Source organism: Petromyzon marinus, chromosome 59 (genome assembly GCF_048934315.1).
Source record: "Petromyzon marinus isolate PM22_M1 ecotype Great Lakes invasive population chromosome 59, UKy_Petmar_22M1.pri1.0, whole genome shotgun sequence".
Taxonomy (NCBI): domain Eukaryota; kingdom Metazoa; phylum Chordata; class Hyperoartia; order Petromyzontiformes; family Petromyzontidae; genus Petromyzon; species Petromyzon marinus.
Window position 1 is genome coordinate 8,999,759 of NC_133725.1, and position 25,962 is coordinate 9,025,720.

General features: G+C 53.1%; 1 protein-coding gene across 4 annotated transcripts; it reads left to right on the forward strand.

The window, feature by feature from the left end:
* The first annotated feature begins 1,523 nt into the window (after window positions 1-1,523).
* On the forward strand, window positions 1,524-25,962 carry C59H6orf136 (chromosome 59 C6orf136 homolog). Of its 4 annotated transcripts, none has more exons than XM_076053086.1 (9): window positions 1,524-1,745; window positions 6,524-6,674; window positions 7,816-8,025; window positions 9,724-9,791; window positions 12,271-13,008; window positions 13,304-13,392; window positions 13,986-14,186; window positions 15,552-15,621; window positions 17,802-25,962. In XM_076053086.1, the coding sequence occupies exons 1-9, from the start codon at window positions 1,641-1,643 to the stop codon at window positions 18,003-18,005; spliced, it is 1,836 nt and encodes a 611-aa protein (XP_075909201.1). In that variant the 5' UTR covers window positions 1,524-1,640; the 3' UTR covers window positions 18,006-25,962. The 4 variants fall into 4 exon arrangements, with proteins under 4 accessions (XP_075909201.1, XP_075909202.1, XP_032832285.2 ...); XM_076053087.1 differs by having other exon boundaries at window positions 12,274-13,008; XM_032976394.2 differs by lacking the exon at window positions 7,816-8,025 and having other exon boundaries at window positions 1,527-1,745; window positions 12,274-13,008.

Consider the following 25,962-nt stretch of genomic DNA (forward strand, 5'->3'; position numbering starts at 1 on the left):
GGACATTGCCACGTGACCCCCACGTACCCCCTGGAACATTGCCACGTGACCCCCACGTACCCCCTGGGACGTTGCCACGTGCCCCCCACGTACCCCCTGGGACATTGCCACGTGACCCCCACGTACCCCCTGGAACATTGCCACGTGACCCTCACGTACCCCCTGGGACGTTGCCACGTGCCCCCCGACGTACCCCCTGGGACATTACCACGTGACCCCCACGTACCCCGTGGAACATTGTCACGTGACCCCCACGTACCCCCTGGAACACTGCCACGTGACCCCCACGTACCCCCTGGGACATTGTCACGTGACCCCCACGTACCCCTTGGGACATTGCCACGTGACTCCCACGTACCCCCTGGGACATTGCCACGTGACCCCCACGTACCCCGTGGAACATTGTCACGTGACCCCCACGTACCCCCTGGAACACTGCCACGTGACCCCCACGTACCCCCTGGGACATTGCCACGTGACCCCCACGTACCCCCTGGGACATTGCCACGTGACTCCCACGTACCCCTGGGACATTGCCACGTGACCCCCACATACCCCCTGGGACATTGCCACGTGACCCCCACGTACCCCCTGGGACATTGCCACGTGACTCCCACGTACCCCTGGGACATTGCCACGTGACCCCCACATACCCCCTGGGACATTGCCACGTGACCCCCACGTACCCTCTGGGACATTGCCACGTGACCCCACGTACCTCCTGGGACATTGCCACGTGACCCCCACGTACCCCCTGGAACATTGCCACGTGACCCCCACGTACCCCCTGGGACGTTGCCACGTGACCCCCACGTACCCCTGAGACATTGCCACGTGACCCCCACCTACCCCCTGGGACGTTGCCACGTGACCCCCACGTACCTCCTGGGACATTGCCACGTGACCCCCACGTACCCCCTGGGACATTGCCACGTGACCCCCACGTACCCCGTGGAACATTGTCACGTGACCCCCACGTACCCCCTGGAACACTGCCACGTGACCCCCACGTACCCCCTGGGACATTGTCACGTGACCCTCACGTACCCCCTGGGACATTGTCACGTGACCCCCACGTACCCCCTGGGACATTGCTACGTGATTTCCACATACCCCCTGGGACATTGCAGGTGACCCCCGGAGGTGGTCCGCGTCGTTAACCCCCCAGTTGAGAATCGCTCCACGAACCACATCAAACTCACCCCTACCTAAAATGGTTATCCGGTGTTCCCTTCGGGCGTCCTCTGCACTGCCACTCACCTAAGATGGCGCATCAAGCCCCACGCGCCCGCTGATTGGCTTTCTTTTCAACATTAACATAATTTATCATTTATTCCGTTGCGTATTCATTTTATCTTTTTGCATTGCGCGTCTCTCCGCCTTGACGGAGGTCTCACAGCCAATCGCGTCGGTCCTTACCTAAGATGGCCACCCGCCCCCATTCTTTCCCGACGTGACCCCCCCCCTTATCCCTACCTAAGATGGCACGGTGGGGGGGGGGGTCTAAAGAAGCTACGTCACGGCTCACTGCGGGGGATTCCCCCACAGCCAATCGCGTTGCACGTTGCGCGTAAAGTGCAGAGACCGCGATGAAGGCGGCGGCATCGCGTGCGTGAGTTCGCGGGACGCAACGGCCGAGCATGTCGCCATACGTCTACGAGCGCCTCCTCGCCTCGCCCTGCCTGGCCGCGGGAAGAAGGCTAAAGCTGCGCGCCCTGGCCAAGCAGGACCGCGATCAGACGCCGGTGAGGATGACCACCACCCCGACCCCCGTATCACTGAAACCCATCCCCTCACCCTCACCTCCCCGCGGGCCTAGGCGCCCCGATCCCGGTAGGGAATCCAGGCGAGGGCGACGCCTCGGCTCTTGGTTAGGCCTTGGCTGCCGGGGAAGGTGAACGAGGTCACGGGTTCGGAGCTCGAATTATTTCCGAGTGAATTAAAATTTGATCTCGCCACGATCTCGCAAGCTAAGCGGGGTTGAGCCTGGCTAAGTGCTCGGGTAAATGCGGCCGACAGGGACGGCAGCCGCTGAGACGGAGCGGTGAGGTCGGTTTTGGTGCTGGTGGGTGGAGTGAAATGGATCGTGATAACAGCGCTGGACCGTGAAGACTGGTGGCGGGGTGGGCAGACCTTCATCCAGCAGTGGATAAATCGTGGTTGAGGCTTGGGAAAACTGCCCGCGAATACCAGGTGTTATAGGCTCGGGCACTTGCGCTGTGAAGTGTGGGCGATGGATTATTTAACGCATCTGTATGGATCGTTGCATATGTGTGTGTGTGTTGTATCCTCCCTAATTGAACATCTTCGCCGGTTAGAAACATTTAGGCTGGCCTGCCTACGATCCATCCTGGGTTTAACCAGGCTGAATTGTGTGAGGAGCTCACAAATCCTTGAAAGATCCGGGCAAGGTCCAATCGGTGAGCTCCTCCGGCGGGCAAGGCTGCGATGGCTGGGTCATGTAGCCCGCATGCCCAGCCACCGCATGCCGAAACAGCTTTTGTTCGGCCGGATCGAGGGGGCTAAACGGGCGCGGCACGGGCTCGAGAAGAGATGGAGTGATGTGGTACAGGAGGACGTGGAGCTGAGTGGACTTGCCGATGACCGGTACCAGCGGTGTCAATATCGGCCTCTGTGGAGGAGGCTCCTGAAGGACGCTACTGGGCAGTTGGAGGTAGTCGCCCTCCAACAACAACGGAGGGCGGAGGAGCGACGCTCACAACAGCGAGCGGAGCGCCGGGTGGCTAAAGCACAGCAGGTTGGCACATTAGGGGGCACAGGTGGTGCATCAGCCAGTCAACTCAGTCAGTCGACCCGTGGCACCTGGGTCTGCCCCGTGACCTCCTGCCGGCGGGCGTTCGACACTCCACGTGGCGTCAAGGTGCACATAGCCTGGCACAAGCGTCGTGGTGACGTCACCGCCACTTAGTGGCGAATGGCGGTTGTTGTGTTGTTGTTGTATCCTTCTGTTCGGAGTTGCGGCACGGTATTTAGCACACTGCTGCAGGAGCTCAACCGGCCCGAGTTTGATTCCCGTTCACGGTTAACATCCGCTGTGGAGAATATTTCACGTGGTCCTGGGTCTCCCATCGGCTGGCTCAACCTGCAACGATTATCTGTTACTGGAGATACAAAGGCGGCCACGTGTGGCGCTGTATCCGCGCCATCCCCTCGTGCGCCTATTCGGCCTTATTAATAGGTGCTCGCTAACAGCACGACCCCCCCCCCAACGTCCTACATGGCTTCGGCGTGGACCTTGGACAAATATCGCAGTGTTAGCAGCAGCAGGCGCAGCACCCTCATGAGCAAAAAAGCATCGAGGCTAAGCGAGGCTTTGCTGGGTAAATAAAGTGAATTGTTAACGTTATTTACTATCATTATTCTTATATTCACGGGCATAAAACAAAATCGATACGTTAGCAATGCCCTGAAATGCAAAAAAGTAGATATAGTAGGTGACGTTTCGGGCAACGGCCTTTCTTCACAGCGCAGAGACAATGTATTTTGTACGGAACAGATGCGAATTTTTGTATTTTCCCAGTAAAGGCTCACTGAGCTATATAGATATTTTTTAGACGCGACCTGGCTATATCACAAATTATAGCTCGGCGAGAAGTGGCTTCATCATCATCGCGTGGAAATTTCTCGCAGCCACATAACTTCAAAGATGAAGGTGACTCAGGCTGGTTTATGAACTGCAGTGGGGATATTTGGCATTGAATTTCATGAGTGATGCTTGCTGGTCTGGCCTCTTGTGAAAGGAAACCAGATAACCTTTGAACCCAGGATGGATGTTAGGTAGGCATCCAAGTGTATTATGTTCAACCAGATGACAACTCAAGACACCAGGATAGACCTGCTAAGCTGAATGTAACAAGAGGGTCCACGTTTTCACAAGCAGACAGGGCACGCATGCATGCACGTCACTTGGGTGATGATCACACTGTGTAATGAGCTCCCGTTTTTCCCTCCACATATTTAGAATAAACATCACACGTTTAGAGTTTGGCTGCTACACATTTCCAAGTGATGATAAGCCGCTTCGTCGAGGTATCATTTTGTGGCCTGGTCGCTTCTGAAAAAGAGGTCAATAGTTCAGTTGGGCCTTACCTGGTAAAATACAAATAAATTGTTCAGAGTAGACACTGTCCGGATCGTTCAAGGTTGTGTGAGCTCCTCACACGATCCAGCTTGGTTAAACCCGGAATGAATCGTGGTAGCTCAGCCGGCCTGAATGTTCAAGGCCAGCGCAAATTGTTCATCTGAATGCGGGTCAGGTTTTTCGGGCTGAGAGAAGAGCGTGCACGCATATAGAGGATATGCACACGTGAATAGTACGTGGAAGAGTGAGGTTATTTGAATGAACGCATAGACACTGGCACGCACAGCACGTGGCGTTGGGAATGTGAATGCTCATTTAAATGCAAAGTTACAGGGCGGATAAAACACGGGAGAGGTTGCACTGTGGGGGGGGGGGGGCATCTGAGAGTCACGCCCAGAGTCCAGTTCATCCTTAAGACCACGTGGGCAGATGTACTTAGGGCTTTTTTTGGGCCCTAACAATGTAAAAATTTTAAACAAACTCAAGGAAGGAGCTGCATGCAGAGGCATGATGACTGTTAAGTTTCAGTTTCATTTATTAGGTATAGCCCTGTGCAATCCTCCAACTCCTGTTATCCACTCTCTGTGTGCCCTGTGCTATGTTTGTGCTTTGAATGAGGGCCATTCCTCCGAAACGTCGCCTAATGTATGCTTAAATATTGACTTAAAGCTTTCGTGACTGCAGGAATTCATATTCTTGGGTCTTTCGGTAAGTCACGTAGATAGATCGTGGTTCCTCCTTTGCCAGTACCAAAATATGAGAATAGGTTTTCCCCTTTTTTTGGCAACAAAACAGGTGTTAAGATGTTGAAACACCAAACTGTGCATTAACCACAATACTTGTTGTCAGAATGCAAACAAAAAACATACAATGCATATATTATCAGAGTACGTTTCAAATACAATGCATATATTATCAGAGTACGTTTTTTGTTTGCATTCTGACCGAAAGTATTGTGGTTAATGCAGACATGATTCCTTGTAAAAGATTTCAGTTTGGTGTTTTAACATCTTAGCACCTGTTTTGTTGCCAGAAAAAAAGGGGAAAACCTATTCTCACGTAGATAGGTTCAAAGAAAATAATCAAAAATAACAGAAACGCAAGCGTTGCGATCGAAACGTCGTAGTTTTCTGTTATTTTTTATTATTTTCTTTGAACCTATCTACGTAACTTTATCGAAAGACCCAAGAATATAACCCCCCCCCCCCCTTTTAAGAGCGCAGTGTTATTTTATTTAATGACTGTTAAGGGGCCATCCATTTAGTAGGTACGCAAAAATATATCACAACTTGACCCCTCCCTGTACGCACCCAGCCTTTTTACACCCCCCCCCCCCCACCTGGGTACGTACGCTTGACGCACCCCCCCCCCCCCCCGAATCCTGTAGAACGGCCGATATTTAATCCACACAGATTATCAAGGATTAATAATATTAACGTGTTGAAGGCCAATATAGACAAATTATGATCGAGGCATCACACCCCCCCCCCTCGTTTCCTATACGTACGTACATTGTCAGTAGACCCCCCCCCCCATACGCAAGCGTACGCATTTGGGTTAACCTCCCTCCTCCGCGCGTACATACTAAATGGATGGGCCCTAACTGTTAGCTACGGAGTCTCCACACCGCGCAGGGATGGCACGCGGGCCAGGGCAGTCCTCCGTCTCGTCCTGCACTGCACAGTGACTACTGCAGTGCTGTGGGATTGTACGTGCAGTCCAGAATTGGATTGTTTTTGGTGGTTTCATTTGTGCTTATTGTACTTGTTTTATATTGCTTTGTATATATTATATTAAAAAAGCAAATAGCCATTAAAGATTAACCATATATATTTGTTTGTGTGTGATAGGGTGGTGCTAGAAGTAGTGTAGCGGTTAGCGTTCTGTGCTATGAACCCGGGGCCCTTCTTATACTGTCAGCGTTGTCTCGCTTTGCCCCGGCCACGCCCCCCTTCTGGAACCATCTCGCGGGCTCTCGACGTGTCCCTTCCGTAACCTTTCCCCGACATCCCTCTCGGGTCTATCGCGTGGCCTGCTGTCTGTCAGGGCTGCTATAAGCTGCAGATCCTCTTCCCTGCCAGCAGCCAGCGCTATGCTGCTAAGTGACGGATTCCATGTCACTACACGTGCATGTGTGTGCGTGGGATAGTGTAGTGGTTAGTGCCCTGCGATACGACTCCATGACCTGAGTTCAATTCCCACTAATGGCCAACGCCAGTGACGATTATCTGAACCAGTCCTGGGCCTCCACTAGGTCGACTCATCCTCAAATGAGTACCCGGTGCGAAGGGTAAACATCGTCACTCGGGAGACAACGGTGGCCGGCCAAGGGTGTAGTGCTGCTACGTGTACGTACGTTGAACTTCTTTCGCACCGTACGTGCTAATCAGAGTTGCGTAACCTATCATCGTGTTCCCGCAGGCGTTTGTCTCGGTGCGATGGTTTGGCGCTGGGCCGTGGGGGGGACGTCAACCGGGCCCACCCCCACGTCGTCTTGCTGCCCCCATTGCCCTGCCCAGCTTCCCCCACGGCTGCCCTCGGGGCCTCCGCTGCCTTCCCGAGAGACCCGAGCGTGAGAGCGCACCGCACAGACACGGGCAGTCCGATGCAGCCCCACACAGCCTCACGCAGTCTCCAAGTTGCGTCGACCCCATGGAACAACCAAGTTGAACTGATTTATATAATAATAAACTATAAACTATGTTTTAGTTTACCAGGTAAGGCCCCACTGAGCTGTATAGCGCTCTTTCAGAAGCGACCCTGGCCATCACGAATGATAGCTCAACGAAGTGTGGAAATTTATAGCCGCCAAATGTTCTTAAAAGCGCAGTGACATTGATTCTAAATCCGAAGGGTAAAACCAGAGGACCTGGTGAAAACTCCACGTGACCACGGGGGGGGAGAGAGAGAGATACAAACTCCAAATATACAGACGTCATGGTCGGGATGGAACCCACAATCTCCTGTATGCCGGGCGAGGACGTTAACATCTAGTCGCCATGGTGCACCGTACAGTGTTCGCTCACTCTCTTAGAAAGAGGATAACGACTCGAGAGGAGTGGGTAGGAAACGCAGGCGAGCAGGGAAGGCGGCAGCCATGCGGGGAGCGTGGTGCCACCAACAGTTGTCCAAGCTCTGTAGTCCTCTATATATTAAGGTGTCATAGGCCAATTAATGATGAGTGGTTACATGTGTGGGAGGAAACTGGAAGCCCACACATGCGAGGGCAAAACACTATCCCATACCAAACCTGAAAAAACATTATGTGAAGCACATCCAGTCAGGCCAACAACACAGTTAGACACTCCCTGGCGGACCACGAATTTCATAAGAGTGTTAAATTTCGTTTTCAACCTTTGGATTGCACATACCAGCATAGATAGAATGAAAAATACGAGGTACACGGTCAGTAGAAATACATATACAAGTCCACCAAGAGGTACGGAGGGAGGAAAGACGGACAGGGAGGCAGAGAGAGGGGGGGGGGGGGGCGGAGTGTTGAACAGAAGCTTAAATAGGAAATATTTTATGCAGTCACGAAAGCTTTAATACTTTAAGAAAACAATTGGTAACACTACGCCGTGAAGGATTGAAAGCCTGCAGTGCCCGCAAGGTCCCCCTGCTCAAGAAAGCACATATACATACCCATCTGAAGTTTGCCAATGTACATCTGAATGATTCAGAGGAGAACTGGGTTAAAGTGTTGTGGTCAGATGAGACCAAAATGGAGCTCTTTGGCATCAACTCAACTCGCCGTGTTTGGAGGAGGAGGAATGCTGCCTATGACCCCAAGAACACCATCCCCACCGTCAAACATGGAGGTGGAAACATTATGCTTTGGGGGTGTTTTTCTGCTAAGGGGACAGGACAACTTCACCGCATCAAAGGGACGATGGACGGGGCCATGTACCGTCAAATCTTGGGTGAGAACGTCCTCTCAGCCAGGGCATTGAAAATGGGTCGTGGATGGGTATTCCAGCATGACAATGACCCAAAACACACGGCCAAGGCAACAAAGGAGTGGCTCAAGAAGAAGCACATTAAGGTCCTGGAGTGGCCTAGCCAGTCCCCAGACCTTTATCCCATAGAAAATCTGTGGAGGGAGCTGAAGGTTCGAGTTGCCAAACGTCAGCCTCGAAACCTTAATGACTTGGAGAAGATCTGCAAAGAGGAGTGGGACAAAATCCCTCCTGAGATATGTGCAAACCTGGTGGCCAACTACAAGAAACGTCTGACCTCTGTGATTGCCAAGAAGGGTTTTGCCACCAAGTACTAAGTCATGTTTTGCAGAGGGGTCAAATACTTATTTCCCTCATTAAAATGCAAATCAATTTATAACATTTTTGACATGCTTTTTTCTGGATTTTGTTGTTGTTATTCTGTCTCTCACTGTTCAAATAAACCTACCATTAAAATTATAGACTGATCATTTCTTTGTCAGTGGGCAAACGTACAAAATCAGCAGGGGATCAAATACTTTTTCCCTCACTGTACTCGCTTAACGACCGGTTTTGTTAAGAGGGGTCGACTGTAATTTAAATTTTACCAGCTAAGGCCCACCGAGCTATATTGCTCTTTTTTAGAAGCGACCTGGCCATAAACGATTGCCCAACGAAGTGGCTTATGACGGGGACCTTTATAGCAGCCATATACTCTGAACACATGTTTCTAAATGTGGAGGGGAAAAAACGGAGGACCTGGAGAAAAATCCACGCTGCCACGAGGAGAGCGACAAGCAAACTCCAAGTATACAGAAGGCGTCAGGGTCGGGGTCGAACCCACAACCTCCTGCATGCCAGGCGAGGTAGTTAACATCTCGCCAACGAGGCCACCCCTCTAGCAATCATCACCCCCCCCCCACCCACCAAAACCTGGCAGGACCCTCCTAATAAAGAGTCGTAAGACTCATGAGGCTTTTAATCTGTAAACAGGCGTCGTAGTAATTACAATACAGGAATTGTAAATACAATGCATGCATTCCTGGAAACCCCGTTGTAAATGCACGTTAATCGGGCCCTATTTTCCCATGGACAAAAGAAACAGTAGAAACGTCACTTGCCGATGTGGTTTTTTTCTTCTATTTATTGGCGTATCTTAACGGGTTTAATAGCCAGACGTCCACAAAAAAACTCGAGGAACAAAAATCTCCACGGCAATTCACGTCGGAAACCAGCGCGGCTGTTCAAATGCGTTCGGAGTCATGTCGTGTCGGGAAACGCGACGCAAATTGAATTTCTGCGTCGGAAATCGATCCATGGTGGCATTGTTACAAAGGTCGTGGTTGTGGAACCAATTTGAATCAAGACCGGAGACCACCCATATGTATGTTGAACTTCTTTCGCACTGTATGTAGCCAACCGTGCTAATAGGAGGTGGTCAGAATGGCCCACAATGGTTTATTACGCACAGTACACACACAGTTGCAAGCGACCTTTCACCAGAGTTAATTGTTTATAATGGAGGTGTCTGGGGGATAGTAATTAGGCAATGTATCAGTGCATCTTGATTGATTATTCTTGGTACTGGTGTTGCCCCTCCTGTGAGCTGCAGATGGAGGCAGCTGTGCCAGAACAAAGGGAGTGTTTGAGATCTTTACAGCGGCGTTTGTGTGTCTGCTGCAGTGAGGCCCCTGCTGTGCTGGTCTCTGGAAATGAGCCGATCACCTGACTTCATCACCCGGCCCGTACCGGTGAGATCCAGCCGGCCCCAAACAACGGGCACACTACACACATACAAAGACAACAAGACCACCCTAAGCATGCAGATACGCCATACACACCACACACAGATCCTCAAGGCCATACACCACATACATCTACACCACGGGTACACTGCACATACACCACACGCACACCACACACACATGTACACCACGGGGACATAGCACACACACCACACACACACCACACGCACACCACACACACATGTACACCACGGGGACATAGCACACACACCACACACACACCACACACACCACACACACCACACACACACCACACAAACATCTACACCACGGGGACACAGCACACACACACCACACACACACCACACACACACCACACACACACCACACACACACCACACATACATCTACACCACGGGTACACTGCACATACACCACACGCACACCACACATACATGTACACCACGGGGACACTGCACACACCACACACACCACACACACACACCACACACATACATGTACACCATGGGGACACAGCACACACACCACACACACACCCCACACATACATCTACACCACGGGGACACAGCACACACACACCACACACACACTGCACATACACCACACACACACCACACATACATGTACACCATGGGGACACAGCACACACACACCACACACACACTGCACATACATGTACACCACGGGGACACTGCACACACACCACACATACATGTACACCACAGGGACACTGCACACACACCACACACACACACACCACACATGTACACCACGGGGACATAGCACACACACCACACCACACACCACACACACCACGGGGACATAGCACACACACCACACACACACCACACACACACCACACAAACATCTACACCACGGGGACACGGCACACACACTACACACACACCACACACACACCACACACACACCACACACACACCACACACACACCACACACACACCACACACACACTACACACACACTACACACACACACCACACACACACCACACACACACCACACATACATCTACACCACGTGGACACGGCACACATCACACAACTAGGAACACTACACATACACGAAGCGTACACACCACAGAGACACACCACTTATGCACACAACTCAAACACACTGAACGTATACGTCACACACTTGGGAATGATAACGCATACACATAACTCACGCACACCACTCGCACACCCCACAGATATACAGCCCTCACGCACACGACACACGCACACCACACAAACCATACACGCACACCACACAAACCACTCGTGCACACAAAAATACACACACACCACACACTAAGCATACACACTACTCACCATGCACCACATACGCACACTATGCTTACACCACAGAAAAACCACTCGCATACACAGTGCACACAAACCAAGCAGACACACGACACAAATGCTAAAAAACCACACGACAGACACCCCACACAGCCACCCTACGGGCACAGCCACATCTGTATGTGTGTGCGTGAAGGTGTGTACGTATGTAACTGCGTGTGTATGTCGCCGCTGTGTGTGCATGTGGGGAGTGGTGGAGTTAGTAGGTAGTGCACCGCGCTACGAACCCCGCGAACGAAGTTCAGACTGGTCCTGGGCCTCCCCAACGTCGACTTTGCCTCAAATGGGTACCTGGTGCGGTGTGTAAACGTCGCCACTTGGGAGACAAAGGCGGCCGGGCGTGGTGGTGGCCACCCACCCCCTCGTGCGCCGTAAAGGCCTTCATAGGTGCTCGCTAACAGCACTTGCCCCAACAGTCTGTTAAGGCTGTACGGGGGATTTTTTTGCCTTGTGTGTGCGCGCTGTCTGCGCTGTGTGTATGGACGGTATTTATGTAACTGTGTGTGTGTGTAACTGTATGTGCTTTGTGTGTTGCTGTGTGTGTAATCATATGTGTGTGTGTGTGCGCAACTGTGTGTGTGCAATAACGGAGGGCAGAGCAGCGACGCTCACAACAACGAGCGGAGCGCCGGGCGGCTAACACGAAGTTGGCACAGTAGGGGGTACAGGTTGTGCATCTGCCAGTCATCTCAGTCAGTCGACCCATGGCACCTGCTGGGTCTGTCCCGTGACCGCCTCCTGCCACATAGCCTGGCACAAGCGCCGTGGTGACATCACCGCCATCTAATGGCGAATGGCGGTTGTCGCTGTGTGTGTGTGTGCGTAACGCTGTGTGTGTGTGCGTGTGTAACGCTGTGTGTGTGTGTGCGTGTGTAACGCTGTGTGTGTGTGTGCGTGTGTAACGCTGTGTGTGTGCGTAACGCTGTGTGTGCGTGTGTAACGCTGTGTGTGTGTGTGCGTGTGTAACGCTGTGTGTGCGTGTGTAACGCTGTGTGTGCGTGTGTAACGCTGTGTGTGCGTGTGTAACGCTGTGTGTGTGTGTGCGTGTGTAACGCTGTGTGTGTGTGTGCGTGTGTAACGCTGTGTGTGTGTGTACGCACAGAAGGAGGCGATGGCCTTGATGTCGCCCGGCATGTCCGCTCCCCTCGAGTGGCTGCTGGGCCCCTTCACGTCCGTGGACGGGAGCCAGCGGGATGACATCGTGGTGCGCCACAGCCCCGGCTGCGCGGGGCCACCGGGCCACCCGATGACCCGCGCCCTCGACGGTCCGCGGCGTGACGGCGCGCTCAAGGCGGTGGGCGGCTTCCGGCACGGACCGCCCGGCCCGGCGTCAAAAGTGTCGCCGTGCCCGCCCGTGGTAACGGCGCCGGAAGAGCCGCGGCGAGGACCGGTGGCCCGGACGGAATTTGCGGCGGGGGGTAACCCCGCCGAGGTGGCGCCGCCCCCTACGTCCCCGCGGCATCGCCGATCGGCGCTCTCCGCTCGCGACGACCCCCGGCGCTCGCCGGCGCCCGCGGCCACGGGGGCGGCCGCCCCTCTCCACCTCGGGCTGACGCCAAGCGGCTCGGAACTCGACTCGCCTCGCCCGGCTTTGCTCGCCGCCGCCGGCAACGGACACGACCCCTCGCCGTACGGCGTCGTAGAGCCGGGTTTCCCCGACTTCACCGACTTTGCTGACCGCGCCGGGAGCTGCGCTGGCGACCACGGCCGCCACCGGCTAAGCTTTGCCGCCGCCACGGCGCCGCGGGGGTCGTCGGCACGGAGCGGCCGTGCCGGGGGAGACCGCGGCGGGGACATGCAGGAGCACCTCATCAACGTGCACAGCGCCCTGCAGCACGAGGTGGGGGAAGGGGAGGGGGAAAAGGAGCCTTGGGCTACGTTGTCCTCTCCAGATTGTAGTGTTGGGGCGAGGGTGAAGGGGGGAGGGTAAGCAGTGGGGCGGGGAGTCGTGTTGCTGGAACTGTTGCAACGCGCTCGGGCAGGGCTCTACAGTTGCCCGCGGTTGTGGGTTGCCCGTGGGTTAACCGTGGGTGTCCGTGGGTGCCCTTGGTTGATGATGGGTTGCCCGTGGGGTACCCGTGTGGTACCCGTGGTTTTCCGTGGTTAATGGTGGATTGCCCTGGTGTCACCTGCAGCTGCCTCACTTCTTCATGAAGAGGCACAACTACAAACTCTACTCGCCAAACGTCGTCTTCATTGTCGAGTTCCTCCGTCTCAAGACGAGGTGGGGGTGACACCAGATCTCTCCCCTCTGTCGTGTGCGCGCTGTGCGTACGTTAAACCCCCGTCTCTATCTGCGAGGGGTTCACATTCTTGAAAACGTTCGCAAATGCAGAATTCAAAAATGCAGGAGCACTGCACCTGTGTGTGTGTGTTTGCGGTGGGGAGCGATAGTGTAGCGGTTAGCGCGCTGCGCTATGAACCTGGCGACCCGGGTTCGATTCCCGCGCACGGCCAACACCAGTGACGATTATCTGAACCGGTCCCGGGCCTCCCCTAGGTCGACTCAGCCTCAAATGAGTACCTGGTGCGGTGTGTAAACATCGCCACTAGGGAGACAAAGGCGGTCGGGCGTGGTGCTGGCCACCTACCCCCTCGTGTACCGTTCTGGCCTTCATAGGTGCTCGCTAACAGCACTTGCCCCTACAGTCTTACAGGCTATATGGGGGATCTTTGTCTTTGTGTGTGTACTGTGTGCATTGACAGTGCCTTGCGTGCGCTGTGTGTGTGTGTTGACTGCCGTGTGTGTGTGTGTGTATTGACGGTGCCGTGTGTGTTTTGATGGGGCTGTGCGTGCGCCGTGCGCTCCTTGCGCAGAGGCGTGGTGCTGTACCAGCTCTCCCTCTCGCTGCTGAACCTCCTCTCCTCCCTCTACTTCGTGGACGCCCACATGGAGGTGCTCAGTCTCACGCGCCACGACGACAGCGCCAGCGTGCAGGCGCGCTGGCGCCTGCGGGGGCTGCCGTTCCACGTCTTCCTGCTGCGGTTCTACCGCCGCGACAGATCCACGCTCTACAGGTGCTCGACGCTCGTTACGGGGCGCGCGAGATGTTAACTACCTCACCCTGACGATGCCTGTTGTATGTTCGGAGTCCGTGTGTTCTCTCCGTCTCGCCCCGTGGTCGCGTGGGCTTCTCTCCGGGTCCTCCGGTTGTTGCCACCACATTGAGAATCATCGTGCGTTTCTGTATGTGTATATGTTGAACTTACTTCGACCAACCTTGGTAATCGGATGTTTGGAGTATTTGGCTCCTGCTAGAAATTTCCACATGATGAGCCACTTCATTCAGCGATTGTTTGTGGCCCAGGTCACTTCTGAAAAAGAGCTACATAGCTCAGTGGGCATTACTTGGTAAAATGAAAAATAGTTTATAGTCAAAGCTAACGAGCTGGCGCAAGGGGTGGTGGTGGTGGTGAGGTTGGTGACGTGAGGTCGACACGTCGCGTCGCCAACGTAACATCGACGTGACGTCGGCGGTTGTTTTTGTTGCTTGGGGCGAGGACCCCAACGGTGGCGCGTTCGCTGCTCGTTGCGGAGGTTTCACGGTTCGACTCCGGCAGGCCGCCCCGGTTCATGCCTCGGTTGCGCCGTTTACCACGAGATGCCCGCGCGCTGTCCGCTGCACCCCGCAGCAGACGTCCGCGGATCCCGAAAGGATAACAAAAATTTACGAGCTTTATATACCCTCCGGCAAGAATATGGTAGGTGTTTAAGATATTCAGACGCCAAATAAACACCCATTGCCAAGGCATCGAGCCTGCATGAGAACCACACATTATCATGCTTCTGGTAAAACATGCAAACAAATGTGCTTTGATAATAATGTACGCATTATCCTTGGAACCGATTGACCTACGCCATAGACATCCTCCTTAATGGCCTTGTTTCACCAGCGGTGTTAGGTCAGAGAATGCCAAAAGGCCAAAGAGCACAAACACGACGCAAATATCAAAGCATCCATGGCTCGGGTAGAGCAGTTCAATATACGGGACTGTGCGTTTTAACATTTTAACACCTGTATTCTTGCCGGAACAGGTAAAGCCTATTATTATTTTTCATTATCTTGTTACCGGTGGCAACAAAGGAGTCCCTATAGGTTACAGATCCTAAAATAACGCTTGGCCATCGTGCCAAATTGTAAAAAAAATTACTCCGCAAATCACTCGGTTGGGATCGCGCGCAGCAGCAGCAGCAGCAGCAGCGGGCAACAATCATCGCCCCCTAACCACGGAACCGCCGCAGCCTGCGTCTCACTGCCGTGGTGGCGCCTTCCTACGTCACTGTCGGCCCTTCGCTAGGGGAACAATTGCGCCCCTTTTACCACGCTCGCGGCGCACTCCCATTTTATTGTATTTTTATCCGTTGCTGTGTGACGCGCGCAGGTACTATGATGCACACTCCACCTTCTACGTGGGGCCTGACGGACTCATACACTGCCACAAGGTGGCCAAGGTGAGGACGAGTTTGCAGTAGCCAGCCTCCCTCGCTCTCACTCGCTCTTCCTATTGCCTCCATCCTCCCCTGCCTACGCCTCCCATCTTCTCCCCGTGTCCTCCCTCCCCCTGTGTATGTGCAGTAGTGTATGTGTGGGCAGCGGTAGTGTAGCGGTCAATGCGCTGCGCTACGAAGCCGACGACCAGGGTTCGGTTCCCGCTCACGGCCACAACACCAGTGACGATTATCTGAACTGGTCCTGGGCCTCCCCTAGGTCGACTCCGCCTCAAATGAGTACCTGGTGTGATGCGTAAACGTCGCCACTAGGGAGACAAAGGCGGTCTGGCGTGGTACTGGCCACCCACCCCCTCGTGAACCGTTCCGGCCATAAGTGCTCGCTAGCAGCACTTGCCCCAACAGTGTTCAAGGATGGAGGGGGATCTTTGTCTTTTGTGTAGCATTGTGTGTGTGTGGGGGGGGGCAGTATTGTAGTGGTTAGCATTCGGCCTCGGCACAGTGTAAGGTTAAAGGTAAAAACAACGAGCCTACCTTTACCCTACCTTTACCCTTAACCCATACAAATTACCCGATTACAGGGTAATTACTGGGCTACTACACATGAAAAAGGTTTATAACAGGTAAATGTTAGGTAGAGCACTTTATTCATCTATATATATTAAAGGGAAATGTGTGAATATGTGTGTCTGTTCGAAATGTTTAGCATATCATCATCATTAGACCTCCTTTGCCAGTACCAAAATGTAATAATAGGGTTTTTCCCCTTTTTTCTGGCAACAAAACTGAAACCTTTTAACAAGAATTCATGTCTGCATTAACCACAATACCTGCAGTCAAAATGCAAACAAAAAAACATACTATGATAATATATGCATTGTCCTTGAAACTGATTGGTCCACACCAAGGGACGGCTTTCTTTTGAGCCTCGACCCAATTGGTGCTCGACCAGATGACGCCAAAAGGCGTACGTAAAAAGGGTAAATTACCTTACCTTGCCGAGGCCTAGTCAACGCTACGCTGCGCTACGAACCCAGGGACCCGAGTTCGATCCCGCTCACGGCCAACACCAGTCACGATTATCTGAACCGGTCCCTGGGCTTCCCCTAGGTCGACTCGGATCTTAAATGAGAACCTGGTGTGGTGTGTAGTAAACATTGCCACTTACCGCTTAGTGTGCTGTGCTGGCTGCCAAGGTGCTACTTGCCCCAACAGTCCGTGAAGGCTGTGGGTCTGTGGGGGTCTTTGCATGTGTACGTGTGTGTGTGTATATATTAGGGTAAGCACTGCAGAAGTATGAAAGAAACAAACAGCAGACGAGGGCTCTAGACGTCATCTGGCAAAATACGGCTTGTGCTGGGTGGTACACGTGCAGGGTGGGGGAGGATAGTGTCAGCAACTTGGAGGTTAAATTTTGATTTAAAGCTTTCGTGACTGCGGTGATTCATATTCTTGGTTCTTTCGGTAAAGTCACGTTGAAGGGAAACAATAAAATATATATAAAACATTAAAATTCTCACGACGTTTCGACTGCAACACAAGCAGTCATCATGATGACATCAAGCAGTCATCATGATGACAGACAGTCTCGCCCCCTTCACCTGATGAAGGCCGCTTGTGTTGTGGCCGAAACGTCGTGAGAATATTATTGTGTTATTTTATTTTATCAATTTATTATTTTATTATCATTCTACGTGACTTTACCGAAAGAACCAAAGAAGATGAATCATTGCAGTCACGAAAGCTTTAAATCGAAATCGTGAGAATTGTATTGTTTTATATTTTATTATTTTATTGTTTCCCTTCAACGTGACTTTACCGAAAGAACTAAGAATGTGAACTTGGAGGTTGACGAAGAGAACGTGGCGGGTGAGTGGCAGTGATGCGATTTGGGCAGGATGGATGAGAGTCGATTGGTGAGGCCTGGTATCATAGTCTTCACGAGTCCCGCGACCCAGGGGAAGAGCAGACCTAAGAGCAGATAGTGGGAGACTGATAAGCCAAATCTGTGGGTCTCGTGTGAGTCGATGAGTCTTTATACGATAAGTCGATGGCCTTGTAAAAAAATCTCGGTCTCTGAGCGTCTCTTCCTCAGTCTGGAGAGGCGGTGGAGGAGGTGTGGTGGAGGTATCATCGCTGGCTTTGCCCACGATGACCCGTCCGTGTGTGTTCCTGCACCCCAGCTGATGCCGGTGAACCCCACGGAGCACAAGCTGACTGGGCTCACCCTGGGGGTGCTGGGGGCGCTGGGGCTGCAGGAAGAGCGGCCGGCACTCAGCTTCCTGACCCTGTTTCTGGCGCCGCTCACTCGCGGCCCCTCCTGCCCCTCCGTCTGCTGTTCCTCCTCCTCTCCATCGCCATCCTGCGCCAGCGCCGGACGCTCATGAGCGCAGCGGTCACCGGCTTCCTCTCGCGGGCACACACACGTGCGCACTCGCTCATACACACGCACACACACACTCGCTCATACACACGCACACACACGCACACACACACTCGCTCATACACACGCACACACACACGTGCGCACTCGCTCATACACGCACACGCGCACACACACGTGCGCTCTTGCTCATACACGCACACACACACACACGTGCGCTCTTGCTCATACACGCGCACACACACACACACACGTGCGCTCCCGCTCATACACGCACACACACACACACACACTCGCTCATACACGCGCACACACACACACACACGTGCGCACTCGCTCATACACGCGCACACGCGCACACACACACGTGCGCACTCGCTCATACACGCGCACACGCGCACACACACACACGTGCGCTCTCGCTCATACACACACACACACACACGTGCGCACTCGCTCATACACGCGCACACACACACATACGCGCACGTGACAAAAAGGCCCCCCCGGTATAGCCTGAACAGACTGTTGGGGCAAGTGCTGTTAGAGAGCAGCACCTATGAACACCACACCAGGCCGCCTTTGTTTTGCAATGTATTTACACACCGCACCGGATACTCATTTGAAGCTGAGCCAACCTAGGGGAGGCCCAGCACCGGTTCAAGATAATCATCACTGGTATTGGCTGTGAGCTGGAGTCGAAATCAGGTTGCCGGGTTCGTAGTGTAGCGCGCTATCAGCTACACTACCGCTCCCCATAATGATATACTGGGCACACAAGTGCACATACATTCGTATGCAGCATCACGTCATATGCGTCAAAATATTTTTCCCAATCGTACGGTGGGCCCGCTTGGGTTCCTGCAGCCACCAGAGGCGCTACCATTCACCACAATATTAAACATGAATCGGTTCTTGAATGGTATTGGTTGTCAACATCGGAACCGGTTGTCAACATCGGAACTGGTGAAAGTAAGGTGGGTGGTGTTAGCCAGACTCTTTTGAGCACTGTGCAGACCGCCTTCATAGGTACTCACTAACAACACCTACTCCAGGACTATGGAGGTTAAAACTGAGGATCTTAATTGGTTACGTCATACGCGGAGATGAGGCGCAGCCGCGAGTGACTTGTGACCAGAACGTTATTTCTGGCTGAATATTTGCCGGGTCACTGGTAGACTGCAGTAGGTGGCACGTCACTGGTAGCCGCAGCCATAGTGCCAGGCTAGGTGCACCTTTTATTTAACTGTTAATGTTGCGGACTGATTTAGGCCGAGGTGCCTGTCGCCCCCCCCCTCCGCCCTACCCTCTTGCTTGGATGCCACAACCCAGGGAGCTCACTCTAGCCAAGCAGGATGTCTAGGCGAGGATTTGCGGCCTGCTTAAGCTGTGGAAAATTAACAAGTTGTACGTGTCGTGGAAGTTTGAATGTAAAATTGCGAAGTTAGTTCCCTTGAAAGATAAAAAAAGCGTTGCCAGTGTCGTGACCCTAAATTAAAAAAGGGGCAAAGTGATTTTCTGCTTAAATGAGCTTTGAGGCTTTGGTGCTCATCTCCCATTATTTACAGTCCTGAGCCAGCAGTGGAAAATTCCACATTCCCATGGCGAGCGCAAATCCATTCACAGGGAGGGGAGAGAAAAAAACGATGACTTGTCCGCAAAGTTGTAGATAATTTTATCCACCCCAGAGTGAGGGATTGGCCGAGTCAACAACCAGGATTCGAAACTCGACCTTCCCACTCGCCCGCCTGCCCACCGCTCCGATGTCCTGCAGAGACACGGGCTGCACCTGACAGGAGGCGACAAAAGCCACGTGACCTGGTAACGGCCAATCGCAGCGCAGCTCTTGCATTGTCACTTTATAATCTAAATCGGCTCAAGCCTCCCGCAAACCACGCGGCTTCTATGGATGGTCAACACCATGCTGAATTGTCGCCCTCTCCCCGTCACCCGCCGTGTCAATGGACGCTGCTGCTCTGTTCCGTGCGGCATCGGCAGCGTCGAGGCCTTCGTGTAGCCTCGTCCGATCCATCCTCACCTCTCCTGACCCAATGCTCCAGTTTCTCCCTTGCTTTTCCATTTCCGCCTTTGTTCTCGATTCTTTCCTTTCGCCACACGTTACCCAGCCGACTCCACTCCCCTTCACCTGGTGCTTGCGGCCCGCAACAATGTACCGGGTCAGGCGGGGGGGGGGGGTGTGCGGGTGTGCGCACGTATATGTAGATGCATAAATTAATATCGGTGATTAAGTTCACAAGGCGCGCGGGCTAAGGCACACAGGTGGAGGTAATCGATTTTCATCGTGATCCCCCCCACCCCCTTCCCTCCAACCGCTCTAGGTCACCATAGCATTCACTGCAGTGCTCTTCTTGAATCGAATCACGACAAGGAATCGTGACAGCTGACGGGGGCGAGTGGTCAGACCCGGGGTGGGGGGGTCTCGGACGCCAGGCGTGGAGATGCGTTCGGGGTCGCTGGTATGGTAGTTGGGAGTGCAGGCGTCACTTGACCGTGGGTGGTGGCCCACCCCCCCCAGAGACAGGACATGTATGTATGTATGGCTGTTGAACTTCTTTCGCACCAACGTGCGTAGCCACCAACCGTGCTCAGCGGAGGTGCGGGGGGGGAAAGGCACAAAATACCGGGCGTTGTTGGGAGTTTGCCGGATGTGTAAAATATTTTTGGAGTCGGCCGACCCAGGACCGGACGCGACTGAGATGAAGCCCCCCCCCCCCCCCCGCCCGCCCGCCCGCCTCCTGTTCGCTCGGAGGTAGACCAAGCGGCCGCAGGGAAGCTTGCGAGCCGTGCGGTTCACTGATGAGAGGAAGACCAGCCCGGCGACACTCAACTGACTTATTTTACGGGCGTGTTGCGTGGCGGTGTTATTTTGTTTTTGCGACTTGCACCGTGTTGTGTCCTTTTTTTGTTGTTGTTGCGATGGACGTTAAAGCCATTGGCAATGTTGTCGGGAGCGACGCGCGGGGTCCCCTCGTGCTAATGGACTGTGGGGGGTTCGTTTAACGGTCGTGGTCCGAGACGCTGAGAGATCCCGGGTTCACAATGGCCATGTCGGTGATTCTATATCAGATTATTGAACTGGCACCACTGATAGCCAGGGTTCTAACCCTTGGGGACTGTGGTTGTCTGTCTTGAGATTCACAATTTCCATGTCGGTGATTCTGTATCAGATTATTGAACTGGCACCACTGATATCCAGGGTTCAAACCCGGGGTTCCTATTTGTCTATTTTGAGATTCGCAATGGCCATGTCGGTGATTGTGTCAGAGAGAGAGAGAGACATACTGACCCAGCACCAGTGATCCAAGAATCAAACGTTAGGTCGATCTCTCTCATCGGGTCCTTCATGGCCACGTCGGAGACACGGAGCCAACAATCGCCGAGAACGTCGGTGTTGATGACCTGACTGGCTGTCCCTCGCCAGGGTGCCACTGGACCATCATCTACCCTCCGACAACATTGAGTTGTGGCTCCTTGGCAGCCATCGGAAGTTGTGCCGGGCCCAGCACGCACGCACGCACGAGCGCGTGTCGAGGTTCAGTGTTGTCTGTGGCTACGTGGGGTACCGTTTGTAAATAATAAATGCACACGGGTAGGTGGGGGCTGTGGCGCACAGTGCGGTGGAGCGCCCTCCGTGTGAACGTCGCTCATGAACGTTCGTGGTGTAAACTGTTCATCCAGCCGAGTGTTTCTGACAGTACAGGTGTTAAGATGTTCGAAGCTAAACTAAAACAATTTTTATTTTATTTTACCAGGTTAAATTTTGATTTAAAGCTTTCGTGACTGCAGTAATTCATATTCTTAGCTCTTTCGGTAAAGTCACGTTGAAGGGAAACAATAAAATAATAAAATATATATAAAACAATAACAATTATCACGACGTTTCGACCATAACACAAACGGTCGTCATCAGGTGTGTCGGACTTTACCGAAAGAGCTAAGAATATGAATTTACCAGGTTTATGCCCCACTGAGCTATGTGGGTCTATTTGAGAAGCGATCTGGCTATCACAAATGATAGCTCAACGATTTGGCTTATCATCACGTGGAAATAAATATATAGCAGCCATCGACTCTCAACGCGTGGTGATGTTGATTCTAAATGTGGAGGGAAAAACCGGAGGACCCGGAGAAAAATCCACACGACCACGGGCAGAACGAGAGACACGCAAACTCCAAATATACAGCAGGGGTCGGGATCGAACCCACGAACCTCCTGTATACCAGGCGATGTAGTTAACATCTAGCCACCGTGGCGCCCGTTCATCTTATATCGGCAAAAAGGGTTCCAAACGTGCAACCCGAGCTGTTAATGCTGTGATATTTGTGGTGCCTTTTGGTGGTGTTCTCTGGTCAAACACTGGTGGTGAGACAAGACCATAGAGGAGGCTGCCTGGTGTAGGACAATGTGTAGAGGACAATGCATACATTATTGTCATCGGAGCATGTTTGCATATTTTACCGCAAACATGATGTGTGGTTAATGCAAACTTGATGCCTTGAAATTGGCGTCTATTTGGTCAGTTTAACACGTAGGCTTTCGTGACCAATATCCATAAGAGGTTAAAAAAACGTATGGATGTCTGTTTGGTGTTTGAACATCTTAACAGCTGTGTTATTGCTGGAAGGATAAAGCTTATTAATGTTTCATCTAGCTTGATAGCGGTGGCAACAAGGGCCCCATACATCCGAGTGGTTGTAATTGGAGTCGTCGGTGACAGTGAGTCATGATTGAGTGACGATGATGACTACGGCCACTGCGTTTCCAACACCATCAACAATACCATCATCACTCATTGTCGCTCCCAACACCATCAATCATCGTCACTACCACCACCATCACGACCATCACTACCACCATCATCTGACCATCACCGCCAGTGCCGTCACCGCATTACCACCATTGCTACAATTGTCACCATCACTACCACCATCATAACTATCGTGATCATCATCACCACCATCATCACTGCCACCACCACAACTACCCCAGCCATTACTACCATCATGATGACTACAGTCATCATGACCACCGCAGATATCCCAACTATCATCACTACAACCTCCACCACCACCACCATCTGTGCCGCTAGGCTGACTGCCCACCACAGACCGGATCGCGCCTGACACGCAACGAGGTGGACAGCCGCAGCGAAGACGCGGCCCGGGGTCTCTTGTAGTCGCGCCGAGGAAGGCCAGACGTGACACGTGGATCCGTGTGCGCATATAAACGGGTTTACCGAGGTCACCCAGAGGCCTGCTTGTGACCTCGAAGCGAGTCGTCGCAGAGGGAGGGTGGCTCCGTGAATCCTGCGCACGGAGGTATTCGTCTACGGGACGGGGGCTACGGCCAAAACATCAACAATATTCCCTACATCAGGGGTGGGGAACATCCGGCCCACAAGCCGTATAAGCCCCGCGAAATCATTTGGTGTGGCCCTGCCTCGGCAACCGCAGGCGGGACTCGAAATTCAATAAATCTAGGGAGCAAACCTGGAAAAGCAGTTGCGAGTAGCAGCAACATCGTCAATACCGGCTAACATCACCACACGCCTCACCCAAAGAGAAGCAGTTCCAGCCATCGCATTAGGGGCGAGTTAATTAAATATTTGACCAAATATAACAGGTTAATGTTTAAGTTGATCATTTTGTATGGCCCGCGAATGATGTTATATAATTATCCAAATGGCCCTTGTCAGAAAAAAGGTTCCCCACCCCTGCCCTGCGTGAACGCCGAGAGAGGTTCTGGAGCTCTTCGTGACCGAGGGTGATGCTAAACTGCACCCAACCCCCCCCCCCCGGTTTAGGAATGTGTTAAGGGGTGCCTGCAATTCCTTCGTACCCCCAAGTGGGAAGCTGTTACGTTCACGCGGTGTCGGCCGTTGCGCGTTTGGCCGCGAGCCTTGGGAGGGTCAGACGCGGACGAGATGTCGTACATCTGAATCCGGGGTGAGGAACCTGCGTCGGCCGTGGGGCCAGACCCGCTGCTTCGTTTCACGCAGCCCTACCGCCACGAGGTCGACACCACCGCTTCGCGAAACTGTGGGGCCGCACGCCGCGTTTGTTTGTCCGTGCCGGATGAACGGGGGGGAGCCACCCGGCGCTTGCCGGATGAACGGGGGAGCCACTCGGCGCGTGCCGGATGAACGGGGGAGCCACCCGGCGCGTGCCGGATGAACGGGGGGAGCCACCCGGCGCGTGCCGGATGAACGGGGGGAGCCACCCGGCGCGTGTCGGATGAACGCTCCTCGAGGCAGCGGAGATGCGCGGCTGTGGGGAAGGCCGTGGTCCGTGTCTTGCCGTCGCTTTTACAATCGAGAGAGATTTGTTTACACACCGGTCGTTTTTGTTTGTTGTGCACTGTATGTGCAAATATGCACACACACACGCATACGTAGCACACGTAAGGCAAAGATCGGCTATGTAGCCTTAACTATAGGGGACAGGAGCGCTGTTAACGTGTATCACCTATGAAGGCCGGCACGGTACACGAGGGGGTGGGTGGCCAACACCCACTCTCATGCTGTACATACACGCACCGTTAGAGCAATTGCTATTTGCGAACACCTTTTATTGCCGTCACTGCGCACAAGGGTAGTGGTGGGACTGGAAACCACGGCCATCCGCCTTCGTTTCCCCAATGCTGATGTTTACATACCATGTCAGGTACTCATTCAAGGCGAAGTCGTCTTAGGGGAGGCACGTGACAGGTCTATATATATCACTCATCACTGATGTCAGTCACAGCTGGGATCGAACACAGGTCGCCCGTATTCACAAGCCGCTTCGTCAAGCCTGGTTGACTCGTTATGGCTGTTTGGCTGGTGAAGGTTCGAGCTAGTGGTTGGATAGCTAGTGAGGGCTAGGGATAGTGGTTGGTGAAGGTTGGGGCTTGTGGCTGGTTGGCTAGTGAGGGCTAGGGCTAGTGGTTGGTGAAGGTTGGAGCTAGTGGCTGGTTGGCTAGTGAGGGTAAGGGATAGTGGCTGGTTGGCTAGTGAGCGCTAGGGCTAGTGAGGGTTAGGGGTAGTGGCTGTATGGCTGGCTCGTGAGCGCTAGGGCTAGTGAGGGTTAGGGATAGTGGCTGTATGGCTGGCTCGATAGGGCTAGGGCTAGTGAGGGTTAGGGATAGTGGCTGGTTGGCTAGTGAGGGCTAGGGCTAGTGAGGGTTATGGATAGTGGCTGGTTGGCTAGTGAGGGCTAGTAAGAGCTAGGGCTAGTGGCTGTTTGGCGAGTCAGGGTTAGGGCTAGTGGTTGGTTGGCTGATGAGGGTTAGTGGCTGTTTGGTTAGCGTTAGTGGTAATGTTCGTGTTTGGTTGGCTGGTTGGTTATCCTTGGACAAAATTAACCCAAATACATCACCAGAACGAGGACCTGGGGCTGGGTGGCAAAACAAACTCCAGCTGGCATCAGGGGTAGTGGTGGAGTCGCGGCGCGTCGAGCCCTCTACCACGCACCACCTCCGTTGAGATTTGCCATCTGGCGCTGCACAGACAATACAATGGACTCGACACGTTCAGTGTCAAAAACAACAAAAGCGCAGTGACCTCAAAATGTAAACAATATAGAGGACGTTTTTGGCAATGGCCCCTTTTTCATGGCGTGTCAAATGTGCGATTAAGAAGGGTCATTAACCTTTGAAGGCCACGGACTGCGATCGACACGAAATGTGTTGAGGTTTTTTTTTGTGTGTTGAACCATTATCGCCGGTCAAGTGTTGGTTTAGGGCACCTAATGTTCCTAGACTTCACACCACGATAACCACCACCATCATCAACAACCATCACAATTACCACCAACACCATCAACATCCATTCCCACCAACATCCGCATCAACAACCATTACCATCAACACCACCATCAACACCCATTACCAACATTATCACCGCTGCTACTGTTGTGGTACTCGTTATTTAATTGCTGGATATAAATGGCTCGTGAATTGA

Bases quoted from the DNA above. Each gene is read 5' to 3' on its own strand.
- C59H6orf136 (XM_076053086.1), top strand. From the start codon at position 1,641: ATGTCGCCATACGTCTACGAGCGCCTCCTCGCCTCGCCCTGCCTGGCC. The intron at 6,675-7,815 runs GTGAGAGCGCAC...TGTTGTGGTCAG, and splicing joins CCTTCCCGAGAGACCCGAGC to ATGAGACCAAAATGGAGCTC. The intron at 14,187-15,551 runs GTGCTCGACGCT...TGACGCGCGCAG, and splicing joins GACAGATCCACGCTCTACAG to GTACTATGATGCACACTCCA.